At 37.8% G+C, this 23294-nt stretch overlaps 2 protein-coding genes across 29 annotated transcripts in view; both read right to left on the bottom strand.

Annotated features, from left to right (window-relative positions):
- The window catches only part of LOC146488332 (scavenger receptor cysteine-rich domain-containing protein DMBT1-like), a 248755-nt gene extending 237179 nt beyond the window's left edge, over positions 1 to 11576 (bottom strand). For all 15 annotated transcript variants that reach the window (XM_085123618.1, XM_085123588.1, XM_085123638.1 and 12 more), the window contains exons 1-8: positions 11371 to 11576; positions 7358 to 7632; positions 6000 to 6276; positions 4690 to 4976; positions 3441 to 3593; positions 3173 to 3216; positions 2926 to 3026; positions 2176 to 2500 (exon numbers count right to left, since the gene is read on the bottom strand). In XM_085123618.1, the coding sequence (XP_084979744.1) occupies positions 2176 to 2500; positions 2926 to 3026; positions 3173 to 3216; positions 3441 to 3593; positions 4690 to 4976; positions 6000 to 6276; positions 7358 to 7632; positions 11371 to 11496 (1588 nt within the window). In that variant the 5' untranslated portion in view covers positions 11497 to 11576. The remainder of the gene's footprint in view (positions 1 to 2175; positions 2501 to 2925; positions 3027 to 3172; positions 3217 to 3440; positions 3594 to 4689; positions 4977 to 5999; positions 6277 to 7357; positions 7633 to 11370) is intronic.
- A 1257-nt stretch (positions 11577 to 12833) lies between these two features.
- The window catches only part of LOC146488329 (uncharacterized), a 70863-nt gene continuing 60402 nt past the window's right edge, over positions 12834 to 23294 (bottom strand). For all 14 annotated transcript variants that reach the window (XR_014867293.1, XR_014867292.1, XR_014867318.1 and 11 more), the window contains one exon: positions 12834 to 12955. The gene's annotated coding sequence lies outside the window, so the exon portion shown is untranslated. The remainder of the gene's footprint in view (positions 12956 to 23294) is intronic.

Genomic DNA, 23294 nt, shown 5'->3' with positions numbered 1-23294 from the left:
GAGAGAAATATGTCATAGGATCGTGAAATATTCAGACTCGAAAACAGACAAACTTCAAGAAAAAATAATCAGGCTATATTTAGAAGAAGTATCTGAAAGTTTTTTTTTTTTTTTAAGAGCTAAGATGTTCGGCGATGGGGAAAAAATTGTCTTTGATTTTTATCCCTTTTCTGGATGCAAGTGGTCTGAGAATATTTTATATGTGCGAGGAGAGAAACGAAGACTAATCTAATGCTGAGTGGTGACTATTGAACGGGAAAAATCGCTCCTGGGCTTCATGAAATAAACGTACTAATCCTTGTATAGTCACTGCAAAATAGTAAGAAAAACGATAAACAATCAAATTAAGAGTAATCGTCAGTAACAATCAAAGAAATCGTGGCCACGGTCAAAAAAATCGATTTCGCTCATACTTTGTCAGTTTTAAGGCCTAGGTAAGTAAGTAAAAGATATAAGATTAATTGTTTTTGCTAATATTCTATACAACGGCAGAAAACCACGAAAAACGGTCACCCTACCGGAAGCTCAGATTTCACAACGCGAGAACTCGAATCTTTAGACTTTTACAGTCAACCCAGGTCACGCGTGAACAGAATTTCCAAGAATGAAATGAACATTCGAATTTCTCTTTGTAATGTCCGACGTGTGAATGGAATGTTGGACATTTCTCTAAAAATCGTTCCGAAAAAGACGCATTAACTGAAAAAAAAGATTCAAAATACTTGAGAAACAATTGTTATTCTTGAAATATTCAATTTTGCAATGTAAAGAAAAATGCATAGCTTTATCCTGTCAATAAGCTAGGGAAATTTATGCGGGAACTCCGAAATCTCGTTGGCGATGTTCAAAACTGACATGTAAATTTCAAAACTCCGTTCAAATTTCGAAAATACCGTTCACGCGTGACCTGGGTTGACTGTAAGCTTCTCGCTACACAGACATTTACATAGCTGTGAATCTTCCTTATCTATTCTCGTGTGTGAACGAATTAAGCTCGGATGAAGTAGACGCACTTTTCTCTATCAAGCAAAAGTCTAAACATTAATAAATCGAGAAAAAAAGCTGACGTCGGTAGTGACTCAAATGCTCTTATACTAAGATAAAAGAAAGTTCAATAATTGACTTTTAGGTGGCAGGTTTTAAATCTTTAGGATCTAGCAGCACTTTTGCATGATGCCGATCAAAGTTTGACAAAATTATAATTCAACGCCATTGAAATCTACAACTCTACGTAACAAGGCTAAAAGAATAAATTATCTCCTCAACCAAAATGTGTATAAAAAATCTTTAAACTACTTTTAACCCTTAAAACGTTTTAAAAAATATATAGATGTTAAATATTTTCTATACGGGTACAACAAAATTCAACCTCACTCGCTCCCTAATAGATCTGTGTCACACACGAGCGACTTGGCTTCAATAACAAACAGATATTTACATCCCTTGATTTAAAATAAGTCATATTTTAAAATATCTTAATTAACGATGTGCCAGATTTACCGGTTAACTTGCTGAAGAAATAGAAAATAAATCGACAGCAATACAACCTGGAACAATTAAAATGACATGTAATTCTATTAACGATGAGAAGTTTTTTTCCTTCGATAGCCAATCGGATGTAACTGTTTCTACGAAAAGCAAATATTGCATCGTTCTCTAAATAAAGAAATCTACTTATCCAAGCATATCTCTGAAATATTAAAACCAGAGTTTAAAGATATTAACGGAGTTTTTTTTTTACCGTGGCCACATTTTTTTAATTTACAGACATTCACGGCACAGACAAACAGCCAAGGGCCATGCCCGCATTTACGGCTGGCGTACTAGACGTTATGGATTTGTAGGATGTTATGCTCATGAACTATGGATACATTTTGAGCTAGAGAAACTGTTACTGTACTCTTTGGAACTATTAAGAATACACTTTTTAAGAGGATCTATTTCAACTTAAAGGGAGCCAAAGGAAGCCTTGTGAGATGTTTTTTTTTATGTACTACCAGAAAGTATACGCGTTTTTGCATTGAACCCGGAACGATATTAGTTTAGATCCTTAATAATAAATGTAAAGTGTTTAAACGTCATTTTGGCGCAAGGTTTCCGTTGATAATCACGAATGATTGTCTGTGTTCTAAAATAGGTTCAAATAACCGCGACAATATTTTCCATCATACTTACCTACACAGTAAGTAAAAGCCGGAGGGGCAAGGTAATAACCAACAGGGCAAATGCCATCAACACTGAAATACCAGTCACTGGAAGAAGTAATCCCGGGTGTTGGAGGTCCGTCAAAAGAACATCCCTGTCCAACCACGGCACCCTGATCTATCAAGATGGCGTAGGAACCATTCATACTCAACACTGCATTGGGCATTGCGAACTGCAGGGTAGTATGATCGCTGAGAATTCTGACATACTGAGAGAGTATGTCCACCTTGTAAAAGGTGCTACCACTGGGTAGAAGGACGAGTCGGATGTAGGAAGAAGTTCTGGGCTTTTTTATCTATAAAAATAATGAAATTTAATTTGACTTATCAACCATTGCCATACAATTCATTATTTTCATAGAGATCCCGTGGAAAAAAAATTCCATCCCATTTACTTGGACCAACTTTACGAAAGAGAGTTTTATCTAAACTGTTGTAGTGCTTCATGGAACAGCCAAGTCTCCTATTTTCGGGTGGTGTGTTCTCTAAACTTTTCAAAGGTCAACCTAAAGTGATACATGACTTTGATATAATGTAGATTCTTTTTATGCATTTTCGATATGTTTCTATGTAATTAGTTTCAAATTTGGTTAATCGCATTTTTACTTCCTAATTTATAATATTTTATCTTGTGGGTGGCGGTTACTTTGGGAATGAGGAAAATATAGAAAGAGGGTGGAGATTCTATACCTAGCGACCCAATGTAATTTTTTATTCTTACCACGCGGTCGAACTTTATGCTACAAAATATGAAGCCTGGTCCACTTGTACTGACGGGGTTCCTCGGTATTTGGCTTCCCATGATGACACGGGGTGTATTACCTAGAAAACAGTATTTGCGTTTAGTAGGGCTAATCTTGTAATGATCAGGTTCATGAATAACGAAAAAATCGATTTTTGTTTAAAATAGCTTTTCATTTTTCGTTTCACTGTAAAATATTCTGCAAGCTTCATAGAAGTGTACTTACTTAGTCCTACGAGAATGGTGACGCATCGGTACTCACTTTCCATACTGTAAAAAGAGAGAAAAACACAGCAAAAACGGTCAAAAGAAAGTAGGCCCGATTTTTTTGTGTTCGAATAAAATTTTGCAACAATAGAAAATAGTGCGCACGGCCAAACGATAAATTCGATTCATTCTTTTTGTTTTGTTCAATTAGTTTGAAAACCTTCACATGCAAAGCGTCTGACGTAAGCATGCTTGACTGTATGAGTTAGATTACTGACGTTGCTTACTTTTGCGAGTCCAACGCCTTGAAGCAGAACAACTGTTGTCCGACTTGATACTGGCTGGGATACCACGTCACATTTTTGTAGTAGACTCCTCCACGGAATTGAAGAGAAGTTAATTGCATCCCGGAAGGAGACGAGGTCACTATCTCTACAATGCTGAAATTATCAAAAATGTAGAAGCATCTGGATAGTCACAATAACAAATTTATCCAATGATTTCTAATAAAAGTATACACTTTAAATGAACGTTTTTGGCTCGCCATATTGACATTTTTTATCATTCAATTTTATTGAAACCATTCCTTTCACCTTTCCACCGTAATTTGCCGCAAATTTCCTTGTCATCCTTTTACGTATAGGAACAGTTAGGGTATTAATTACCAAGGTAGTTCAGTTGCAAGAGCTCTTTTGTGAAGAAAACGTGCGACTAGTTTTCCATAATCGAGGAAGCCTGTAAAATCTGAGGTTGAACAAAACTTTAGAGTAGGCAAATCCTTAAAGCACAAAGATGTCATTTCGCCATTGACAGCGTCTGGCATATTAGATCCTCTTTCAACGAGGGAATCTTAGCTAAACGACACTAGACAATTTGATCGATCTGTGGATGTCAATCAACAGTACTACAGGGACAACACAAATAACAGTCCCTGGTAAGAATGAGTTTATTTTTCCATGAATATTACAAATGAATTAGGCTGTTTTTTTTTTTTTTTTTAATGAAAGGGGTTGCGTTCAAAGGAATTCTGATAAGTTAACAGTCACTTTACGACTTAAAGAGTCTCTTTCAAACATAGGCCTTTGCGCGCGTGTTATTGTTTACGCCAGGGCTTCCTCGGTGCGGTAGCCATGTTTGAAAGCTCTCGAAATTCTTCTTGTCAAAGGATCAGTTGAGTACACTTTCAAAGATGGTGGACCTAAGTCGTGAAGTAGAAATGGAGGATTCAGCAGTGGAAGAGATGGTGAAAAATTATTATGGCTCTCCGGTTGCAATTGCAACTCGAAGATTACAAGCTGCTTCAACTTATTCAGCGACAAGTCAGCCAATTTTGGTCCCACTAAACCGGGTGGTGAGTAGAGAACTAGATAAATTTATTTACGACATCTTGAACGAAAATATCCCTAAATGTAAATAAAAAAAAATATGAACTAAAATTTCGATATAAGCTAAAATGGCCGCCACACGACTCAACGCCCGCAAAGCGCACTGGTTGACAGAGACTCTTTAAACATAAAATATGATTGAAATACATACTATTTTGAGAAGTCTGCAAGTTTGACTTCAATGACCGTTTTGTATGCTGAACCAATCTGAACCTCGGAGCATTCGCCGTCCTTTGGGGAAGACGCTGTAAATACGGGTTTATTACTACATGAACCAGATCGACCACTAATTATGACAAGAAACTGGAGCCCCACACTACTGAATGGACTAGTGCTGCTAAAATCAGTGGTTCCAGCTGGAAAGTCTTCTAACGTAAGGGTTACTGCGAAAGTGCCGGTCGTTCCACTGCTGCCATTATACGAAAGTAAACAGGTTCTCTGAAACAGAAGATAAATAAAGTGATTATTTTACAATAACTATCGAAATTCCTGCGTGCTGATAGACTCGTAGCTATTGTCTCAGTATAAGAGTACAGACTGTTAATAAAAAATGACGTCAGATGTCACGCGCACTTTCTCAACGGAAAATAAAGCCAATTCTCCTAGTACTTTTTTGCTGGTGTATTGTAAAAGACAACTGAAAAGAAAATCAAGGCATTTTTTCTATGATCTATAGTCTTTTAGACCATAAAATGGCGTCTCTTGCTTGTAACAACTGCTGTGGATTTGTTAAATGGACATAATTATGTGATAAGGGAGTTTCTTTATAAAGTAGTGGCGACACATATTCATAGTGGCAAATTGAGGGGAATCAAAACGAGATAGCCTATCTCGTTTTGATTCCCCTCAATTAACGTGCAAACTGTAAAATACATTTTTTTTTTCACAACCGAAGGTCACTACGATGACGTTTGTTTTAATAACGCAGAGTTGATAGGCAAACTACACTGTCAATAAAAGCTAAATTAAAAAAAAATTCAAGCAGTTAAAAAAAACGTGCCGTTGATCATGGAGACGCATTTAAGCAAAAAAAATAAACTGAAAAACTAACACCCGGAAAACTAACAAGACATTAGATTAGATAACATAACATAACATAACATAACATAACATAACATAACATAACATAACATAACATAACATAACATAACATAACATAACATAACATAACATAACATAACATAACATAACATAACATAACATAACAAAACATAACATAACATAACATAACATAACATAACATAACATAACATAACATAACAGATTGACCAGACGGAAGGTTTTTGCAATACCAAAGCAAATCAAATTACTTCACAAAGGAAAACTCATTTTGAAAGATGTTGGGGATGCTAAAGAGATCAATAGTTCAAAAACAAGAACAAGAAAAACAGCAACAACAAAAACAAAACAAAACAAAACAAACAAACAAGAAAAGAGAGTAAAAGGACCAATAACGTGTACCTCATCAAGGTTGCCATAAGGAAAACTGTCGGAGTACTTGCGAGACTCTGAGTAAGTTGCCCAGCGGCATTTTACCACATCTCCGTCTGGATCCTCGATTGGGATTCTAAGATACTGCGGACATCCTTGTTGCCAGCGTACAATTGCAGGGCTTCTTGATACTGGGGAAGAGTTTATTCTTCCGTTGTCTGCTCGACGAGTCAGATTAACGAGCGCACTAACAAGCCATGATCCGCTGGAATAACGGGAAAGGTAAATCCAACAGCAACTGGTGTAACTGACAAACAAGGAAAGCAGGAATTTAAGATGCAAATAAACCCGTTATTTAACTATTTTTTTCAAATGTGGGAAGCAAACCTGGGAGTATTTATATTACTTACAAGAATACCACTGACTTTTCGAGATGTCCGACTCTTGCAGATTCAGTCTAACTAACTATACATTGATGATTTAGATGTAGGTGCCTTAAAAATCGCGAATTCTAACTTTATACTAATTTCGGGTCACGTCTTATTACAACGTGCCGTTCAGAGATCAGCAAACAAGCTAGTGAACTGAAATGCTAACGCAAACGTGGTCATTGACATATTCAGTACAAATTTTTACGATTAACTGTAAATGCAGACCACGGCAGCAAGCAAACTTTTCCTTCATTATTATCCATTAACGGTATTGGAGGGTGCTGGGAGAGAAGTCTTAACTCCATTGTCAGTAATACATTCACTATTGAGGTAGCGGTGTCAGCAAATTTAGTTCATTAATCATCTTATATCTGTTGTGGGACTTCGGACTGGGAGGCTTGTTTTCTAATGTGTTACCGTGGACTGCGGACTGCGGACTGCGGTTGCAAGCAACTCCTTACTACAATAATTTTTATGAGAATAACGACACATTTGAGTTTACAAGACATGTTTCGGTCATACAACGACCATCTTCGGTTGAAAGTAGAAGTAATTTGAAGTTAATTTGAATTTATAATGTAATGCTAAACAAAGATAAATAACAAACGTGCAATAAATTAGGAATCTAACAAAATAGCCAAAGGTAACAAAGGAAGTATACAATAGAACATGTTGATTAGAACGAGAGAGTTAAATTAACGTGGTATAGTTGCTTGTTTAAAGAGGGTTGCTCCCAGGAGATGTGTAACGCTTCTTTTATCTTGACCTGGAATTTTGTGGTCGCATGGTCTATAACTTTGAAACATTCAGCAGAGCAGGAATTGCGGTAAGCTTCGGATTGTTGGAGGTGTTGATACAATAGTATTTACATTCACTGTTTGCCCCTTAAAAGCTATCTTGTTTTGTAACGCTTTAAAGAGTGGCATTGTGTTTATAAGTGCGACCTAGATAGCATACCTCACAAGCCATTTGTTATGGAAGGAAGGGAAGTTGTAAGTAAAGTTGTTTTCTCCCATGGACCAATCTTCAACGGAACTGTAGTCGGTACAGCGGAAGCCGGTGTCTGCGATGCGTCTTCCATTGCACTGGGAGTTGTATACGGAATAATCGACACACTGTGCGCTCCAAGAATCTCCGGATCCGAGTAACCTGCCACTGCTAATGATACCCTGGTCACAGTTGTATGAAGACGAGTATGATCGTCGAAAAGCCAGACGGAAGGTGACACGCATCTGATAAAATAATAATTATTAACCGGCAATAAACAAACGATGGCCACGATTATAGCGATAGTGTTGATAAAAGAAATGTACAAAGATCTACAGGATCTTTATCAATGAAAAGAAAGTATGCCAATTTTACTGAGGAATCTAAAGCATCTACGCACTGATCATGGGGTTGTCTTGGCAATAATTGATCACTATATATAATTTAAGTGTACCTTTAGGACAAGTAGTGAAATACTTGGTTTGATTTTTATTGTTTCTTTGTTTTATTTTTGGTTTGTTTTGATTTTATACTATTAGAAGATACTGGAGGAAGTTCATTTGCGACGAAAACAATAAAATTTTTACGGTAGTTGGCAAAGCTACTTGACATGTGTTGTTTAAAATTAATTGAGGAGAATATGAGAGTAAAGGGGAGATTAAACTAAGTGAATTTCCTATTAACTCAGAAAAATTACAGTCTAAACCAGACAAAATCAAACCCATTTATGACATCTGAGCAAATTGTCTCCTTAGAATATAGCGGCCTTTTTCGAGTGCTGAGATTTTTACATAATCGACGTCATGTTAATGAATGTTTAATTCACAGATCACCTGGAAGCCAGTCAACCATATTATAAACCCTACAGCCTGAAACCTGCATGTGCTTCAGAAGCCCAGGTTTATATCAAGTTAAAATTGTCTCAAAAGTTGTCTCCTCTCTGTGTTCTGTGTCCTTGTAAAGAAGCGGAGGGGGGGGGGGGGGGGGGCAGTAACGTGCAGGTGAGATCTTTTGATTAGATTTTCAATGCGCAGTCGTTAATTAGTTAATGTCAGGGAACAAAGCCTTTTCTGGCTGAACCTAAAAAGACCGAGATTTTTACAGTGCCTTCGTCATGTTAATTCTGGAGTAAAGAATGTTTAATTGACAAAACATTTAGTACCCAGCTCGCCATGTTGTGATCCCTACAGCCGGACACTTGTGCTTCAAAAGAGCATAGTTTTGTCAAGTTCATTAAATTGCAGTGGTTGAGATATTCTCTCCTATTTCAAAACTAAAGGTGAATTGATTCGAGTAATGCGATAAAATGAAACCGTTAAAACTTCAATCAATACTTAACACTAAATATAACATTTTAAATTTTTAAAAACATTTATAACATTTTTAAGCTATTCCTTGGACAACATGTCAATAGTCACGACTTATTTGTTTCGGTTCAAGGCGAGCTAATTATTCTGCAGCTGTGCCATACAAAAAAAAAAAAAAGAACTCAACTGAGAGTAGCTTAATTGAATTGAATGTTTCGAATATGTATTGTGATTGGCTATCCATGAATTATTTCCCTCGGTTAAATTTCTCTCTAACAAAGGAAAAAAAAAACATTTCCTAGAAATGGACGCAAGTGGCTGAACAAAATTTGCATTGCGAGCACAATTTAAGAAAATAGAAAAGATTTAATTCTAGATAACGCGTCATTGACTTTACTGAAACATGGCTAAAGCGATCACTGCTTTTACCTCAAACCAACAGGCATTGTCAAAAAAAGAGCAAAAACGTCAGGTGTCTGCATGATTACCATAAACGTAATGACTAGCTTTCTCTTTGTAGAATCCAAGCAATAAAATCCTTCATTGTAGGAGTCTTACAGCCATGGGATAACTTGAAAACAAAGGGATCAGTCTCGCTCCTTCATCTACCCTATCACGTTCGTCAAGTGTGCTCTTACATTTATTGGCGTGTAGTGCGTCATAAAATTTAGTCACATATCAATCTATAAAACAAACTGTATAATGCATCCATTCGGTGTCTCAAGCTCATATCTGTGTATAATATTGAAAAACGAACTCCCACACATGTAAAAGACAATTGTCCTTTACCCCTAGTTTAATTTGCTAAAAAGAAAATGGCTGCCTGACACAACGAAGGTAAAATCTCGCCGGACATGTATCGGTTGTGGTCTTTGTCCCACTGTTTGAGTCTGTTGCACCCAAGCTATCCTGGCATTTATGACGTTAGGGACAATTAGAGAGCTTATTGAGAAGTAAGGGAAAACAGATTATAGGATGCGATAAGAGTGACACCTTGTTAAATGTTTCTAAATCTATTTTCTGTTTCTTTCTTGCTCTGCAATTTGAACCGCTCTTAAACGAGTTGGCACCACAAAGGCTTCGCTCTATCCATGGAGACTTAACTAAGAATCGTCAAAAAATGTGTCTTTTTCTCGAAAAGTAATTGTAGTTGCTAAAAGGAAATTAGATTCCATGACAATAATTGTCAGCCAACGTCTGACGTTTTCTAAAAAGAAAGGGAACAATCGCATTGCATTAACATGGAAACCAGAGAGGATCTAGCAGCTGCTCAATCATCTGGGCGAATTATTCCTTAGTCCAGCACGTCCACGGCGACATTTAACTTGTTTTCAGCCTCGGCCAAAATGCTTTTTAGAGGTTCAAGGATTAGCGGCGATCTCATTCTTTTTACAAGACCAATTCTAATAGAAGCTGTTATCAGAAAGGCTACATATTCAATACAATGCACTCTGTTTGGTTTGATAATTTCTTATTTTGCAACTTGATTTATCTTTAATCACTCGCGCGGAAGGAGCACTAGACCCGATATTTTATTGCGTTTAAAACGGAGACTAAGTTGACAATAAAGCCTCTGTTTTGTTCTCGTCGTTTTGACTGGTTTCTTTGTTTAGTGACTTTGATTGAAAAGATTGATCTTTGCTGGAAGGCTTTTAATTTCTTAGAAATGGATACAGGTGGTTGCCTCTATTGATTCAGAAACCTAATTTGCAACTTAGAGAGATTTTAGATTGCGACAAAAACATGAACAGAGAAGGTCCAAAGAAGCTATGAACTACTTGTCTATTTAGATAGGTAGACCAGAGCCCGAAATCTAAACTTTGTATTCCGAATTATTTTTCCGTCTAATTATAGAACTAGCGTTAAATAACAGACGACAACACTAAACTTAAACTTTCCAACAATGTTACTAGATATATATGCAACAACATCTACGGCATATGCTGCTTCTTGACAACCGAGGAATGTTTCCCGTTACTCTGAACGAATCTTGTCTGTTCAGTTCAATATTGGAGAAAGTAGCTGTCTATCTGTGCATTTTACGTAAAGAAGCGGTGCAAGACATTAACGTGCTTGTAAGATGTTCTAAGTAGCTTCTCAGTGCACAATCGTAGTTTGCCAGTGAATGATGGCAAATTGGGAGTAATTGAAGCCTTTTCTTGCTTAACCTAAACAGGGTTTTGTCTTGGTTTAGTCTAAAAAAGAAATGAGTGGCTAATTTTAAGCTTACATTGATCCCTTGGCATCAGTATTTAGACAAAAGTATAACATGTACAACAAGCAGGACACAAGTCATTAAGTGTGTACGAAAATCTTAAACAGCGCGGACAGCATCGGACAAAAGAATTAGTACTTTCAGCTTTAAGAAGGTTAGAGATGGGTTCATTCTTTAGATTTAGGGATTGAGGTGTTAACCTAAATTTTGAAAGTGATTGATTATTTCTTTATATAAATATTGCATTCTAACCCCTTTGTATAGGCTTAGTCAATTTACTTGCGATGTCTTTGGAACGGAAATTTCGTATCAGTGTAAAAAACCCATTAACTTTGTAAAAATTCATTGGTATCGAGACTGCACACCCATTCAGTTACAGTTAAATGCTGTTATATTCAATTGACTAACCGTATGATTGATTCCCATGAATTGATCGCTTGCGAGTTTGTTAACTACCTTACCGTGTTGCTATATGAGTCCGTTGGCGCAAACGAAATGCTTCCATGCCGGAAGTGCGATGCCCCGGCAAATGATAACCGGTGCAGCACAAGAAGAGACAGAAGAAACGCCGTTGACCAGCCTATCATGTTACTTATATCGAGTTAAATATTCGCTTCAAGTTCCAACTGCTTTCAGCAGGTCAAAGGAAACCTTGATAGTGTCAGAGCACTAGGGTGCTCAAAGGTGTGGCTGAACTATTTTAACTCATCCTTGTACTGTCAATCAAATTCGTTCAAGCGTGTATGCTAACCAAACATTGGTGGCCTCAAGGTATTTCATCACATGGTAGACTACAGTCTACAGGAGCAGACTTCTTATGTCGAAATATCACATGTAAAATATCGTATATGCTGTACAATATTTCAGTTCTCTTCAGTTTGTTTCCCATTAGTTTCGACAATTTACCTCGCTAAATCTGATTAAACTGCCCACACTAAGACAGTAACACGTCATGGGATGTGTGGGTCGTAATGTTCGAACTATCTTAAAATATTTTTCTGGCCAATGATGCATTGTGCACTTTTCTATTGTCCTTTACATTGTCCACTTTTTCCCCGGGTCAGTTGCATATAACATAACATAGTGAAGTTGTCTTGCCATTAAGACTTGGTTTGTGTTTACACCTTGTCTTCTCCTATTGTAACTCCCATTTGCGCTCTCTTCAATTTACGGTAGCCAACTTTGCAGTAACGAGAAAGTGTGGATGCCTAAAGACACACTTGGCGATTTTATACGTCGAATGCCGCGATCAGCGAAAATCGCCAGGTGTGCCCGGTGCAGCGATTGCGATTTTCACCAATCGCTGCAATCTGGCATGTCAGATGTCGGCGATTAAATTCGCCGGCATTCGCCAAGTGTGCCCGTCCCCGTGATTTTCTACGCTCATCGACGGAATCGCCAGTAAAATCGACTAATCGGTGCTGAGATTTTATCACATGACTTTTCAAAACGCTTCTCGATGAAGCCCGGAAATATGGATGAAGTGCCATATCGTCGCGATCAGCGAAAATAATGGCCAGGTGTGTCCATATCAAAAGTTGGCAAAAAAATCGCTCGCGATTTTCTCTGGCGATCAAATTCGCCGCGATAGGCGCATAAAATCGCCAGGTGCGTAGCCGGCCTAATTACTCAAGAGACGGCAGGGTGAGGGACGGACGAATAGGAAGGTATAACAATAGCCCGATTGTCACCTTTCTCCCTTGTGTAAAGATAACATGCACAATAACATTCTTGCAACGGGAAACTTAAAAAAAAAATGTTTGTTTATTTATTTCATTTTATTTTAAACTAAATTTTCAATTTAAATTAGAATGAGAGCCATGTAATAACGATATTAAAATTTATTTTCCTGTGTTGCAAAAAGAAAAAGAACAACATGCCAACAAACTTTATTTAGTATAAAACAAATTAGAAAAAAAAAGTAAACTCATATTTTATTTTCTTGATGTGTTTTTATGTTGACTTGAGTAAAACCCTGGCAGAAGCTGTCGTATATGAAAACCTCCTTTACGAGCTCTTTCGCTCAAATTAAGGGAATTACACTAGCTAAGCTGTAAGTGATTTATTTACTCTATACAAATTAAGTACAAGTTAAAATTAATATAAGTATATGCTTCTTATTCTCAAGTCTTCCATTGAAAATTTTACCTTTTGCACGACTTCGCGCAATCATAAATATCCGCAGCATGCGAATAGCAGTGAAATAGACCCGGAAAAAACAAAATGAAATTCTTGTTCGAAGAAAGCGAATAACGACTGAAACTTAACAAAGATTCAGCCTTCTTATCAAACGCCAATTTCCGTTCTTGAGTCTAAGCCTTGTGTGGATATCGAAAAGAATTCTCACTTTAACCGCTGGTAAATTAACAGAAAAATCTCTAGGGGCATTTTAAAGTTATCTCCATTCATTCAAAGTAGGAACTTTTTCATTCATCTGCGCTTTATTTTAACTGTTTTCAGTCAAACATAAATATCTTAAAATCGGAGACACCCATGAAGCTCAAAATACATTTATAATGTTTTGCTGTAAGGAAAGACCAAGAAAATACAAAGTGTGAAGTTTTATTTTGCCAGAGATATTGGTGAAAAATGCGGAAATAAACAAAATCACCTCGTAAAAATTGTTTCATTATTTACCTAAAAACGCTCTTACAGATTCTTTTCTATTTTCGACCACAAGTTGTCTAGGCGGAGTAGTTTAAACCCCTAAAGTTTCGTCATAAAGCGTCTGAAAAGATTTCGAGATAAGCGAGATAAGCGCTATCGTTGCTATGGTAATAGCTGTTTCTTAGAAACCGATGAGAAAATTAACTTTGATCATATGTTGAAATGATGATGTAGTATGAAGGAGATCGAGTTTTATTTTGTATGCGAGATTGTAATTTCAAAACTTCCACCCTCAATCCAGAAAAACTGTTGCGAGACTCCTTAATTGGTCTGCAGCTGTGCTATACAAAAAAGGAACTCAACTGAGAGTATTTTAATTGAATTGCTTGTTTCCAATATGCTTTGGGATTGGCTATCAATGTATAAGTTTCCCCGGTTAATCTCTCACTAAGAAGAAGCTGTTATCAGAAAGGGTACTTATTCAGTACAATGCACTGCACTCTGTTTGATTTCTAATTTCGTATTTTGCGGCTTGATTCATCTTTAATCACCCCCGCGGATGGAGCACTAGACCCCATATTTTATCAGTCGCCAATAGAACCTCTGTTTCTTCTCGTTGTTTTGACTGGTTTCTTCGTTTAGTGACTTTGATTAGAAAAATTGATCATTGCTTGAAGGCTTTTAATTTCTTAGAAATGGATACAGATGGTTGCCTCTATTGATTCAGGAACCTAATTTGCAAATTGGAGTGCTTTTAGATTGCGACACAAACATAAAGAGAAGGTCCAAATAAACATAAACTACAAACAAGGTTTCGTATCAATTTAGAGAGGTAGACCGAAGTGCGAAATCTCAACTTTGTCTTCCGAATTATTTTTCCGTCCCATTACAGAACTAGCGTTAAATAAACAGACAAAATCAAAACGTCACTAAACTTAAACTTGCCAACTATGTTACTAGATATATATGCAACAATATCTACGGCATATGCTGCTTCGTGTCAAAATGAGACCTTAACTGTTTCGTGTTACCGCAAACAGGCATTTTGATCAACCGAAGAGGGTTACCTTCTACGAATCTTTCCTATCAGTTCAATAGTGGAGAAAGTAGCTGTCTATCTGCGCATTTTACGTAAAGGAGTGGGTGCAATACAGTTACGTGCATGTAAGATGTTCTGGTTAGCTTCTCAGTATGAAGTCGTTGTTTGCCAGTGAAAAATGGCAAATTTAGAGTAATTGAAGCCTTTTCTTGCTTAACCTAAACAGGCTATTTTCATGCTTTAGTCTAAGAAGAAATGAGTGGGTAATATTTTGCCTACAGTGATCTCTTCGCATCTGTTTTTAGACAAAAGTATACCACATACAACAAGCAGGACACAAGTCATTAGGTGTGTACCCAAATAAACAGCGCGGACAGCATCGGTCAAAAGAATTAGTACTTTAAGCTCTAAGAAGGTCGGAGGTGGGTTCATGCTTTAGATTTAAAGGATCAAAGCTTTCACCTAAATTTTGATAGTGATTGATTATTTCTACATATAAATATTGCATTCTAGCCCCTTTGTATAGGTTTAGTCAATTTACTTGCGATATTTTTGGAACGGAAATTTCGTATCAGTGTAATAAACCGATTAACTGTGTATCAATTCATTAGTATCGAGACCGCACACGCATTCAGTTACAGCTAAATGCTGTTATATTCAATTCACTTAACGTATGATTACTTCCCATAAATTGATCGCTTGCGAGTTTGTTAACTACCTTACCGTGTTGCTATATGAGTCCGTTGGCGCAAACGAAATGCTTCCATGCCGGAAGTGCGATGCCCCGGCAAATGATAACTGGTGCAGCACAAGAAGAGACAGAAGAAACGCTGTAGACCAGCCTATCATGTTACTTTGATCGAGTTAAATATTGGCTTCGAGTTCCAAGTGCTTTCAGCAGGTCAAAGGGAACCTTGATAGCGTCAGAGCACTAGGGTGCTCAAAGGTGTGGCTGAACTATTTTAACTCATCCTAGTACTGTCAATCAAATTCGTTCAAGCGTGTATGCTAACCAAACATTGGTGGCCTCAAGGCATTTCATCACATGGTAGACTAATAATATGTCGAAATATCGCATGCAATATGTCGAACCGGTTATATGCAGTACAATATTTCAGTTCTCTTCAGTTTGTTTCCCATTTGTTTCGACAATTTACCTCGCTTCTGATTGAACTGCCCACACCAAGACAGTAACACATTATGAGATGTGTGAGTCTACATGTTAACACTATCTTAAAATAGTTTTCAGGCCAAGGGTGCATTGTCCACTTTTCCATTGTCCTTTTCACTGTCCAATTTTTCCCCGGGTGGTTGCATATAGCATAATTGAAGTTTTCTTGCCGTTAAGACTTGGTTTGTGTTTACACCTTATGTTCTTCCAAGTGTGGATGCCTGAACTTGGTAAAGCCGGCACACACGTGGCGATTTTATACGCCGATCACCGCGATCAGCGAAAATCGCCAGGTGTGCCCGGTGCAGTGTTTGCGATCGGCGTATAAAATCGCCAATATCTGGCATGTCAGATATCGGCGATTAAATTCGCCGGCATTCGCCAAGTGTGCCCTTCCCCGTGATTTTCTACGCTCATCCCTGCGAATCGCAAGTAAAACCGACTAATCAAGTTGGGCGATTTTATCACATGACTTTTTAAAACGCTCGTCGATAGAGCCCGGGAACAAGGTTGAAGTGCCACATCGTCGCGATTGGCGAAAAAAAAAATGGCCAGGTGTGTCCACGTCAAATGGTGGCAAAAATCGTTTGCGATTTTCTCTGGCGTTCAAATTAGCCGCGATCGGCGTATAAAATAGCCAGGTGTGTAGCCGGCTTAATGATTCAATGGAGGGCTGGGTGAGGGACGGACGAATGGGTAGGTATAACAACAGCTCGATTGTCACCTTTCTCCCTCGTGTAAAAATACATGCACAATAACATTCTCGCAACGGGAAACTTTAAAAACATATTTGTTTATTTATTTCATTTTATTTTAAACTATATCCTCAATTTAAAGTAGAAAGAAGTGCATGTAATACTACAAATATTTCATATTTCTAGCTTGTGTTTGGAAAGTAAAAACACGTGGACTTAAATGGTAGAAAATAACGGTATTAAAATTTCTTTTCCTATGTTGCAAAAAGAAAAAGAACAACAAGCCAACAAACTTTATTTAGTTAAATTTAGAAAACGACCTCTAGCTAAAATGATTAAAAAACTACGAGCTTCGACTGAATGAATGATAGGAAAGCAATGAGAAAATTTAAACAAAAAGCGTGAATTGCAAGATAATAAAAATGTAAATAATTATGAATGTTTGTTAAAAAGAATGTTGTATTGTCCAGGTAACGGGGCAAAAATTGTTATCTGCGTTAGGTGTCACTCTGGTATGCCATGCTTCTAATGTTTTTCTGGTTCTGAATGTGCCTTTGTCAATCAGTAATTAATTGACGCGTTTTCAAAATCAATGACATGGTTGTTGGACCAGGCGTGATTAGCAATTCTAGAACCTTTGGCCGTATATCTTGTGTTTCTCGAATGTTTTTTTTTTTTTTTTTTTTTTCGGGTATTGAAAGCTCTGCCGGTTTCCCCAGTATAACGGTCCATTTTAGCCAGAGGTCGTTTTCTAGATTTTAACTATGTTTCATCCTGGCTACGGCCCCTCAATATTTTTACATAAACTTTATTTAGTACAAAAACTAGAAAAGAACCTCATATTTTATTTCCTTGATGTGTTTCTATGTTGGCATGAGCAAAACCCTAGTAGACGCTGTCGTATATGAAAACCCCCTTTACGAGCTCAGCGCTTTCGTTCAAGTTAAGTGTCATTGTCTGAGAAAGTGTTCCAGGGGCCAAAACTTGTGGTCAACCGATTTGGCTGAAACTTGGTACAGAAGTTGGTTGCCATGAGATATTTCAAAAGCCAATTTGGCTCACTTCTCTGATTTTAAGTTTTAGAGTTTCAGGGGGGGTCTCATTTTTTGCCCTTTGAGCACAAAAAACCGAGCCTTTCAGGGGTCATTTTGAAAGTGCCATAAACCCCAACTGGTAAATTGTGTTGCCAAATGAATTTGATTATGAATCTTACTATAATAGAGGTTTTATTTCATGCATGTAACTTTGCCCTCAAGGTATTGGGCAGAGAGGAGCCTGGGGCTAGAGCTGAGCCAAAATTAATGTCAAAATTACAACCCAAAATTGCCATTTTTCTAAAAATCAGTGTATCTACCTGCCTTCTTGCATAACATCCGTACCTATGCCATTATTTACTTTATTGACCCAATTATCAAAATCAGTTGAGAAAAATTTGGCTTATCACCGTTTGTTGAATTTTTGCCACAAACACTCCATGCCCCTCTAAGGCCCTGCAAAATGGAACGTTGAGCATAATTCATGCCATGAACAAACCAAATTGTTGACATGAAGCCCTGATAGTGCATTTGGTCAGTGAAAATGAATTGTTCAAGCCAAATCAGTTTAATTGTTTAGAAATACTCTGATTCTTACCTTAAAATTGCTCTAAAGGCCTTTGATTAGCACAACAAATACCCTGATTTAGCAAAACAAGGGTTAATTTGTACTTTGAAAACCCAGTACCCATCAAACAGCATAATGATAAAGGCCTTACCTCGATATAACGATCTTTCTAAACGATGCTTGAATTTTTCATTGATTAATATTCAGTTCCAAGTCATAATTCTTCTCCGTTGCTCCAAACATGGAAATTAGTCTCCATATTTGGTCAGGCCTGATTTTTATTATGATTACAAGATAAAGTTAGCTTAGGGAAAACGTTCGTTAGCATATAATTCATGTCTGTTAACAGCCTGAACAGTTCTTGTAAATACCCACCAGTAAAGGAGCATGGCCATGCATACATAGATATATACGTAGAGATATACGAGCTGCAGTTTATAGCAGTGTCGATGTGACCCGTTACTTCGGAGTCCTCTAGAGCGGAGTAAATGAAACCATCTGTCAAGAGGAAATGTACAGTTAGGAAAGCTCGATACTAAAAAAAAAAAAAAAAAAAAAACTTGTGTTGCTAAATACAATAACCAAACGAGGCCTGGGCATTGAGATGATGCAAAATCAACTGGCCCGCCATTTTGGACATAAGAGAGAGGGGGGACTGGACCGAGGTTACGTTCTTTTTCCGTTTCGCGGGTATGTTTTATCAGGTGTAAGAAATTCAAGGGTAATTTCACGATGGCACTTTGTTCCTTTGGAGGGGTAAGTGATCAGTACGGTGCCACCGCATGGGCTCCGCACGAAACAGGAATGGTTCCTTTATTATCCTGCGAGAATGATATGACTGAATGGTTGAAGGAAAACTACAAGGGGCCAGGTGCGTCCGGGGCAAGAGGAAGACCTGGTCATACCAAAGCAGCAGATGATTCAAAATATCTGTTAGGCATCATACACGCACACGAATGGCTTTTATCGCCATCCAGTGGACTCTTTTCTGTTGAAGAGAGACCACAATATTTTACAATATTGTCGTCTCAAATTGTTTGTTTATGACTGATTGATGATTTCCCGAGGAAATTTACTTGATTCTTGCGAAGAGAAACAAACATTCAACAAATTATTCACAGGGTTGACTAAAACCCTAACTTTGAAAGGTAAGAGCGCAGTTATTTTATCGCAACAATCTCTATGACCAAAAACAACGATAAGAATAACTTGAATTTGAAGGCTATTTTTCGTCTGCTCGCTCTGTTTGTTTACATTCAGCTTTACCTGTTCAGACGCTTATCACGCAATCACAATTCGAGCGTGAAACCCTACCGGTTTCCTATATTTGCCAGTTTCGTCTAAGATAAGAGAACTTGAAAAATCTTTGCAAACATGCTGCATCGAAGCTTTTCGATGAAATTGACATTTTGAGCGAGAAAATGTCTTGTTACACGGATAACTTTCTTGGTAAGAAAAATTATTCGGATACATTTTTTATTTACTCAAAATTAGTTATTTTAGTATGTAAAAAGCGGCGGTATTATTCTAGGAATCTTATACCCAGTTTAAAATCTCAGATTTATGGTTGTATTCTGAAACTCAACTAATTGATTAAACATTTTTTTCTACAAAAATAGATTAATCACGATAAAAAGAAACTACATTTGATAATGACACCATGACATACGTACAGAATGTTTTCCCGTTTATGGACTCTCTGCTTCGCATCGTTAAGAAGTCCTTATATTGTCTCAAAATCTGCCGAATAAGTTTGTGTTATGGGATTTGCTTGGAAGATCTAACCTAATTAAACTGCGTGCTAATGCATAGGCAATGAGTCCAGGCAGGAATGGGAACTGATCCTGAATCGTTCCGAGGTGTATACCGCCTCTATTTACATACTAAAATAACTAAGTATAAGTAATTAAAGAATGTGTCCGAATAATGTTTGTTACCAAGGAAGTTATCCGTGAAACAAGACATTTTCTCGCTCAAAATGTCAATTTCATCGAAAAGCTTCGATGCAGCATGTTTGCAAAGATTTTTCAAGTTCTCTTATCTTAGACGAAACTGGCAAATATAGGAAACCGGTAGGGTTTCACGCTCGAATTGTGATTGCGTGATAAGCGTCTGAACAGGTAAAGCTGAATGTAAACAAACAGAGCGAGCAGACGAAAAATAGCCTTCAACTTCAAGTTATTCTTATCGTTGTTTTTGGTCACAGAGATTGTTGCGATAAAATAACTGCGCTCTTACCTTTCAAAGTTAGGGTTTTAGTCAACCCCTTTGCCCTTCCTGTGAACAATTTGATGAATGTTTGTTTCTCTTTGCAAGAATCAAGTAAATTACCTCGGGAAATCATCAATCAGTCATAAACAAACAATTTGAGACGACAATATTGTAAAATATTGTGGTCTCTCTTCAACAGAAAAGAGTCCACTGGATGGCGATAAAAGCCATTCGTGTGCGTGTATGATGCCTAACAGATATTTTGAATCATCTGCTGCTTTGGTATGACCAGGTCTTCCTCTTGCCCCGGATGCACCTGACCCCTTGTAGTTTTCCTTCAACCATTCAGTCATATCATTCTCGCAGGATAATAAAGGAACCATTCCTGTTTCGTGCGGAGCCCATGCGGTGGCACCGCACTGATCACTTACCCCTCCAAAGGAACAAAGTGCCATCGTGAAATTACCCTTGAATTTCTTACACCTGATAAAACATACCCGCGAAACGGAAAAAGAACGTAACCTCGGTCCAGTCCCCACTCTCTCCTATTTCCAAAATGGCGGGCCAGTTGATTTTGCATCATCTCAATGCCCAGGCCTCGTTTGGTTATTGTATTTAGCAACACAAGTTTTTTTTTTTTTTTAGTATCGAGCAGGGGGGGCTAGCAGCGAGGCCTGGAACCGAGTTTATATGATCGCCCCAGTTAAGAAAATTGGCCGAGCGAGACTAAGTACCGATGTTTTGATAAACAAACATGGCGGCGATTTTATGTGAAGGCGCGTCTGTGCGGATTCGCAAACAATTTGGCTATTCGACGTCCAAACATCACAGGAAAGTTTCGGTCTCTCTTTTACCTGAAGTTTGGTCATCAAGAGGGATCACGGATGCAAATTCTGCAGCGAAAAACGAAAATACTGTATCCAACGACTAGCTGACCCACATAGTTCACAGGGCTAGACCAGTAAGACTTCTTCCATTCAACTTTATCGTTACCTTCCCTATAGATTTTTTCATTTAAGTACACTGTACAATCTCCTCCCTTTACAGCAACTACCCACTGGGAGTCAACAAACTGTGGATGTTCTGGTGATCTAATTCTCTGTTTTGCTTAAGTTAAAATGTTACTGTCATACTCTCAACAACAGAGTTTTCTTTTCTAATCTCTTCTAAATGGTGAGCAGTTGAGAGGTGATGTTAGCAGCATTTTGCTCTTCAACTTTGCCAAGTGAGCCACAAATATTGACTTTTGAATTCATTATGTATGCTTGGTAATAAATCTCATCATTTTAAGAGGTGAAGTTATCTTTCATTAATTTAGATTTTGTCTGTCATACCTCTGGGGTGAGAACTGGAACATAAAAGAGGCAGGGCGCAGCAATACTCCAGCCAGTCATTACACTAGCTGTGCAAGTGTGTGAAAACGTGCAGTAATTGCATAATTTACAATATGCTAATTACACTTGACTATGTTACACTATATGTACCAATTAAACAGTATTGCAATATGTTACAGTTCTGATGTATATTGTCATGTTTTGATGACATAATTATACTGCAGAGTAATGTGGTCAGCTGCGTTAATCCTCGAGTTGCTAGAAACACTTCAGTAATCAAGGGGTGATAATTTAGATTGTCTTCTTTGAAATGGCTGTTCAATACATAGAGAAACCATGGTTGATTTACCATCCCGGGATCTATTTGGTACTGTATCTCCCTTGCAGTTCGGTTTTAGGGTGTATTCCCAGTAGCCCCATTTTGGCATCCACCAATGGGGGAAAACCACCATACCGATACAGGTGTTCATGGACATCTGTATTGTAAAGGGTGACAGGTAATACAATAATATTTGCATGTACCTTCCAAAGTTTCTGCACATGCATGTGGTTTCTGCAAGATCTCAGTGTACCAGTACATTGTTCACCCGGTGCTACTGAACTCAACTTCCCATTTTTTTGCACGAGAGAATAAGGACCTGAATGTCTTTTCACGCAAGTTAATCTCCCCATACAGACAAGAGACAAACACCCTTGCAACTGCTCATACAAACCTGGTAGCTCTATTCACAATAATGTTGAGCAATCTTCTTCTGAGATCTTTATCAGCTATTCTTTCCAGTTGCAAAATTTTCTTATCTAAAAATCTCTTAAGGACTCAAGCCGTTTTCCTTGTGTATGCATTTAAACAATTTGTGCATTAAAATTAAACTTACAGGAATAACTGTCGTCACGCAACATTTAAACAGAGGGAGAATTCCATAAAATAAACATGCTGTTTCATTCGTAACGACGCTTTCAACAGTTGATACGCATAAAATGTGGGACAAATACTTTTAATAAGCTTATTTTACATTAAAGTTCCAAGCCGATCTTGAGAAACAAGCTTACATTCTGGGCTTTCGCGATGGCAGTCGTGAAACACTGCGTTGACTCTAGTTTCTTCAGAACTGAACAACAATCGAAATTGAACTCTACTATTTTGTCGACGTACAATATCTTCCTGAGACGACGAAAACCGTAATCGTTCGCTACGCTACAAATCATATTCTTCACCACATACACTCGCTGAAAGCATGTCGCTCGCAATTTCATTGCTGACGACTCTACTAACCTAAGACAAAGCTGGCACCTCATTCCAGCGGTCTTGATTAATCGCAGTGTTCAAACTTCGTACTACCGCAAAATAACATGCTAACAGTAAAGTAATAATGACTTAATACGAATGCGTTTTCCACCATCGAGTCGCCACAGACAAAATAGCATGAATCCTTCGTATTTCGCGCATGCTCGTTACGGTTTTCGAATGATTGACAGATTTCTTTACTGGGGCGATCATCACTTTCCGAAAAGCGGCAAGATCAAAGGCAGCTGCCAGCCCCCCCTGTTTCCTAACTGTACATTCCCTCTTGACAGATGGTTTCATTTACTCCGCTCTAGAGGACTCTGAAGTAACGGGTCACATCGACACTGCTATAAACTGCAGCTCGTATATCTCTACGTATATATCTATGTATGCATGGCCATGCTCCTTTACTGGTGGGTATTTACAAGAACTGTTCAGGCT

This window comes from Pavona decussata, unplaced genomic scaffold (genome assembly GCF_977016875.1).
Source record: "Pavona decussata unplaced genomic scaffold, jaPavDecu1.1 SCAFFOLD_11, whole genome shotgun sequence".
NCBI lineage: Eukaryota > Metazoa > Cnidaria > Anthozoa > Scleractinia > Agariciidae > Pavona > Pavona decussata.
The sequence above is the reverse complement of the archived record's forward strand: the minus strand, read 5'-3'. Positions and strand labels throughout refer to the sequence as shown.